The 5,608-nt window shown below is 37.6% G+C and overlaps 1 protein-coding gene across 5 annotated transcripts; it reads right to left on the bottom strand.

Annotated features, from left to right (window-relative positions):
- Positions 1 to 1,202: 1,202 nt before the first annotated feature.
- Positions 1,203 to 2,638, bottom strand: LOC147630541 (uncharacterized). 5 transcript variants are annotated; one of them, XM_086810445.1, is made up of 4 exons: positions 2,558 to 2,614; positions 2,284 to 2,355; positions 1,815 to 2,097; positions 1,203 to 1,627 (listed from the first exon to the last, which is right to left on the bottom strand). In XM_086810445.1, the coding sequence occupies exons 3-4, from the start codon at positions 2,046 to 2,048 to the stop codon at positions 1,529 to 1,531; spliced, it is 333 nt and encodes a 110-aa protein (XP_086666571.1). In that variant the 5' UTR covers positions 2,049 to 2,097; positions 2,284 to 2,355; positions 2,558 to 2,614; the 3' UTR covers positions 1,203 to 1,528. The 5 variants fall into 5 exon arrangements, with proteins under 5 accessions (XP_086666571.1, XP_086666566.1, XP_086666567.1 ...); XM_086810440.1 differs by lacking the exon at positions 2,284 to 2,355 and having other exon boundaries at positions 2,558 to 2,638; XM_086810441.1 differs by lacking the exon at positions 2,284 to 2,355 and having other exon boundaries at positions 1,815 to 2,114; positions 2,531 to 2,631.
- Positions 2,639 to 5,608: the final 2,970 nt, after the last annotated feature.

Below are 5,608 nucleotides of genomic sequence, written 5' to 3' on the forward strand. Positions count from 1 at the left end.
CACCGAAGATGAGGCCACTACACATTCCTTGGTAGTGAATTGTGGGGTTGTTCACCCACCGAGAGAGAGAGAGAGAGAGAATATGTCAAAGTCACGGATGAAATTACATGTCCACTATAATTAATGGGAGTTTTTGAAATATTTACATAATGCAACAAATGAGATCTTTCCACCATTTACTTTTTTTCACCATGGAGGGCTTTCACGTGTTCTTGCCTAGCTCTACATTGGTTGCATTTTGTGCGTTGATTAGTCAAGATATCACACTAATCAACTCAAATTTTCACACCTACTTGAGGCTTGAGCTTGAATTTAGCCATAACAAAATAATCAAATAGACCCTCATGAAATTGTGGCACATAGTTAAGACCCTCTTATAAAAACATGGAGCTTTGTGTTGATTGGTTCTTTTTTGTGCAGACATTCTGTATCTAGCCTCCTTTGGCTATCCAACTTTTCCCTTTTTAAAGTCACCAGGTGGCACCTTTTCTCTCAAGAGAATATTTTTGTGTGTGAGCATCCGAGTTTCGATTTTAAGTGTTTGGAATCCCTATTCAAAAGAACAATTTGGGTGGAAGTGCTATATGTGTGTAAGTGGCCTGATTTCAACCCCTTGTGCAACCCATTGTCTCAAGCAATAATTTTTTTCATAAAATGCATGTGTGTCCAACACCTCTTGTTTACAACCAGGGATTTAATATTCATGTGATCACAAGATTTTTTGTGATAATAACACATGTGAACAAGTTATTCACATGTTCTCGTGTTACCGTTCACAAAATAACAGGTCACTTGCCATTTGGAAACCCCTTAAAAGCTTGGCTACACATGGGAATAAGCTATTCACATGTTCTCATGTTACCATCTTCACATAATAGCAGGTCAGTGGCCACCTAAGAAGATTTTGTATGCCCGACAAAGATAATTTTTTTAGGCCCTTATGAAAGCTTTGTGAATATAACATGTGATCACAAGATTTTTTGTGTTATTAACATATGTTATTAACATGTTCACATGTTCTCGTTTACGTTAGTGAAATCCCTGTTTACAACCACGTATGGTTTAATGGACTCATATATAAAGCAATATGGCCAATAGCTACAACATTGCCATGCAACTCACAAAGGAGAAAAACAAGATGCAACATACGGTTAGGGCTAGCCCCTTTAGGGGGGAGAGAGAGAGAGAGAGAGAGAGATTGATTTCATGTCAAAGTTCGATTTTTATAATTGACACCCCTTCCATTACATGAAAGGAAGCCAAATGATAAGAATATTTTTCCCATGTGGAAAAAATACTTTTGAACTACATGTTTACTACAATTGAGCTCCATTATTTATTTAATGTGGAAACAAACTTATAGTCTAAGAACTCTCTTACCATTTAATTTTTGCTTCCTTGGTGGGCTAGAGCCCTCAAAGTAGAGAAAAACTAAACGACTTTACTGCCTTCTCTCCCCGTGAGACCTAGGATTTGTTGAACCAACCATGCTATGCTACATTTGTTGTACTAATCCAAACCCAAATTTTCACACCCTGCAAGGTTTAATTCTCAATTCAGCCATAGTAAGATCATCAAATAGAGCCTCTAGCTGATCCTCGCTCTCCAAGTAGCATGTTTCTTCCAACTGCACCCATAAATCAATACACGATTAGCTCAAACAATAAGATTAAGGACCTAAATTAATCATCTGATGTACGGGGCAACACTAAGCACTAAAGGAACAGCTCAAGGATCTATATTAAAGGCTAAAAGCTTAAACTAATCACATAAATTACAAGGATTAAGGCAAGTACAATAGTAGTTAGGATGACCTTGCAGTGAAGGCAATGGAAATCAGTCTCTCCATTGGTGGCGAGGGTGGCGGTGATGACTTCAATGTGATTGGTTAGGAGGGTTTGCATGATGCCTGGCCATAGACCTTTCTTTTTGGAGATGTTCAGAGTGATGAGAGCGTCCCTTCCACACATTTTGGCGGACACCTGAGCGGACAAAACGTGTAACTCGTTCTTGGGCGCTGAAGGGTTGGCCTTCTCGCTGTTGCCCATTAATTAATCCTTATTTAAGCTGGATTATGCTGCTTGAAGATTAGTCTTCCTGCAATTGAAACAAAGCTAGCAGAATTTCTTCTCATAATTTTGCACAATAATGCGGATAATGAAGCAAGAAACAACCCTAATTAAAGGCCAACCTAGCTGCATGGGAATTAAAAAAATTTTATAATAACAATTGAACAGATAAAGCTAGCTAATTATAACATGAAAATTGGAGTAGGAGAACGACCAGCAAAAATGTAAGCAGAGAAGAGTTGAACAACTGTTTGTTCTGTCGGAAGCTAACACAATTACTGAATTTCTGCTAATAACGAAGTTAAAAGCAACACATTAATATGATCTACCAAGCTTAGAAGTTAATCAAATATAATTAAAGCCATATAAAATGTATCCTGACGTGCGGCGCAAGCATGATACTACCCTAAAATGATAGCATAACGGCCAGTAAACAGTTGAAGATAGAGCTACCCAATTACGTGAAAAATTGTTTTACATAAAATTACCAGCAAAATTGTAAGCTCGTATTTCAAGTAGAGAAGAGTTCAGGTGTGCATGGATTTGTGTGTGTGTATATATAGATTAGAGTTGTGTAGAGAATGCATTCTTTTCATGCCACCCTAGGTCTTAAAGAACACAAGACAAGCCATCGGTTGCAATTAATTATCACTGTATTGAATGTATCCGAGAGTACAAAGTGCACTACGTACCAACATCAACTCAACTCCTACTACAACTCCTACTATTAATTACTGACGCTGGTACTTTACTTTCCAAATTTTAAAGTGTCCACGTCAAAAATTACATTTAAATACAAAAAAACTTGCTATATTTCACCAAACCCATCGGTTTGGAAAGGCAAGGGTGTCCCTAAAAAATCAAGCCTAAAATTTACAGCTACTGAAGCACTGGTAAGTTTGATAACAAAAAGTTTGAATATCATCTTTCAGTACTGTTCATGAAAAACATTTCTTATAGTAAATAACAAAACTTTGTGATGTTGCAAGATTTTAGGTTTTTGACGTCAATACAAATTTATTTACACATAAAAAGAAGTTAAAAAACCTTCAATTGCAAAACTACACCCTCAAAAGATTTTTTAGATGCAAATTTAGAGAAAGAAGAAAATAAACTAATTAAACTCTTTTCAAGGTAATTAAAGCATCACTTACTACTCGGCGAACATGTAACTAAAATTTTAAACTTGTACATATAGACACGAGATGATTGCCATAATAATTTTAGCCATGTGTCATTCTCGACATGAGATTTGGTATCAGGCCCTATTTTGACTTTGGCCATGTGTAGAGTTTGTATTGGCCATGTGTATATGTTGTGTGTGTAGTAGTGGCTTATATTCATTTTCAAGTATTAAAGCCAGTATGCTTGATACTAAGGTTTATTTTGGTTGTAAACTAGACCCAATTTTTGGATGTACAAAATTATTGGCTCCAAGGGTATGATTTAAATACTTTGATTAGAAAGTGTGGAGCCACCAACTGGGGAGGGGGGGGGAATTGCACCCAATCCCATGGCATGCTTCTTCTTGCTTTTGATAAATACTCTACGAGCCGCCAGCTGTGGGGGGAAGAGAGAGAGAGAGAGAGAGAGAGAGAGAGAGAGAGAGGTTTATTTTTGTTGTAAGCTAGACCCAATTTTTGGATGTACAAAATTATTGGCTCTAAGGATATGATTTAAATGCTCTGGTTGGAAAGTGTGGAGCCACCAACTAGGGGCGGAGATTGCACCTAATCTAGTGGCATGCTTCTTCTTGTTTTTTTATAAATACTCTAGTTGGGAAGCATGGAGCCACTGACCACAGAGAGAGAGAGAGAGAGAGAGAGAGAGAGAGAGAGAGAGAGAGAGAGAGAGAGAGATTTGCATCCAATCTTGTGTAGTTCTTTTTCTTGATATTGATATTTTTTATTTATGTTTGTCCATGGTTGACTTTCTTAGGGTGAATATCTACTAGGACTAAATTGCACGTATCCTAGCAAAAGTGAATTCAAATTGTAAGTTCAAGAGGAGGTACATCATGTCCTAGCAAAAGTGAATTCAAATTTCAAGTTCAAGAAGTGATAGTGAATTTAAGTGAGTCTAAGAAAGGAGAAAAGGGAGTCTAAAGCTCGAGGGATCTTAAAGTTAAAGCTTCAAGAAGGGGACTAGTGGTCCCAAGAGTGTTTGCACGACTAGGTTTTAAGAAGTACACACACACTTCCTTTTCACTCTTGATGAAAGGTGACTTTTCATGGGGTGGGTCCCCCTTCAAGAGGAGGCACATCATGTCCTAGCAAAAGTGCATTCAAATTTCAAGTTTAAGAAGTGATAGTGAGTTTAAGAAAGGAGAAAAGGGAGTCTAAAGCTCGAGGGATCTGAAAGTTAAAGCTTCAAGAAGGGGACTAGTGGTCCCAAGAGTGTTTGCACGACTAGGTTTTAAGAAGTACACACACACTTCCTTTTCACTCTTGATGAAAGGTGACTTTTCATGGGGTGGGTCACCCTTCATAATGCCCATGTTTTTTTTAACATAAATAAAATTATATTTACAGGTTAAGTACAACCATATACAAAAGTTATCTTTTTACTACCATGACGCCCCTATTGTTTATAGTTTACCTTTTTTTTGACGGGGTCACTCAAAATAAGTGGCTGTATTTTACAGTCAGAATGCCCAAAAACAGGCATGATGCCCTAAAAAAGCAAACTTGAGGGGGGACATTGAAGAAAATAGTATGTTTTAATTTTTTTGTAATGAAGGGGTCTTGGAATTAGACTCAAAGAGAGCCCATGGGCATAGATATGGTTGGGCAAGTATGGAGGGTCAACATTAATGGGTGTGAAAAGGTGGGCAAGTATATAAATGAATATTGTAACTAGGGGCATAACATACTTTTACTAATGAAATCATACTTCTTGGAGCTTCATGCTTCTATGGCTATGGTGGTACTCCCTTGAGTGCATGTGGTACTCCATCTTGAGTGCATGTGGTACTCCATCACGAGTGCATGTGGTACTCCATTATGAGTGCAATCTTTCTTTCTTTCTTTTTCCCATCATTACAGTTTGTAATGAAGGGGAATTGGAATCAGACTCAAAGAGAACCCATGGGCATAGATATGGCCGAGAAAGTATGGAGGGGCCCAACATTAATAAGTGTGAAAAGGTGGGCAAGTATATAAGTGAATATTGTAACTAGAGGCATAATATACTTTTACTAATGAAATCATACTTCTTGGAGCTTCATGCTTCTATGGCTATGGTGGTACTCCCTTGAGTGCATGTGGTACTCCATCTTGAGTGCATGTGGTACTCCATCATGAAGTGCATGTGGTACTCCATTATGAGTGCAATCTTTCTCTCTTTCTTTTTCCCATCGTTATAGTGGTATCAGAGCCTTGTCTTTGATCCAATATTTTTGAAAATTTACATTTTCTTGATTTCTTGGAGTTTCTTGGGAGTTTTTTTGATTTTCTTGATTTTGATTGATTTCTTGATCAAGAAATGGGGCATTGGGAGTGTGGAATGCTGGAATTCTCTAGGATTATTGATTTGATTAA

This window comes from Cibotium barometz, chromosome 16, assembly GCF_041138505.1.
Source record: "Cibotium barometz isolate CiBa-2024 chromosome 16, ASM4113850v1, whole genome shotgun sequence".
Classification (NCBI taxonomy): domain Eukaryota; kingdom Viridiplantae; phylum Streptophyta; class Polypodiopsida; order Cyatheales; family Cibotiaceae; genus Cibotium; species Cibotium barometz.

What these genes read in the sequence shown, in the direction of transcription:
- LOC147630541 (XM_086810440.1), bottom strand. Translation starts at nt 2,048, where the DNA reads ATGGGCAACAGCGAGAAGGCCAACCCTTCAGCGCCCAAGAACGAGTTA. An exon ending in TCCATTGCCTTCACTGCAAG is followed by an intron (nt 1,628 to 1,814) that starts GTCATCCTAACT and finishes TTATGGGTGCAG; the next exon opens with TTGGAAGAAACATGCTACTT.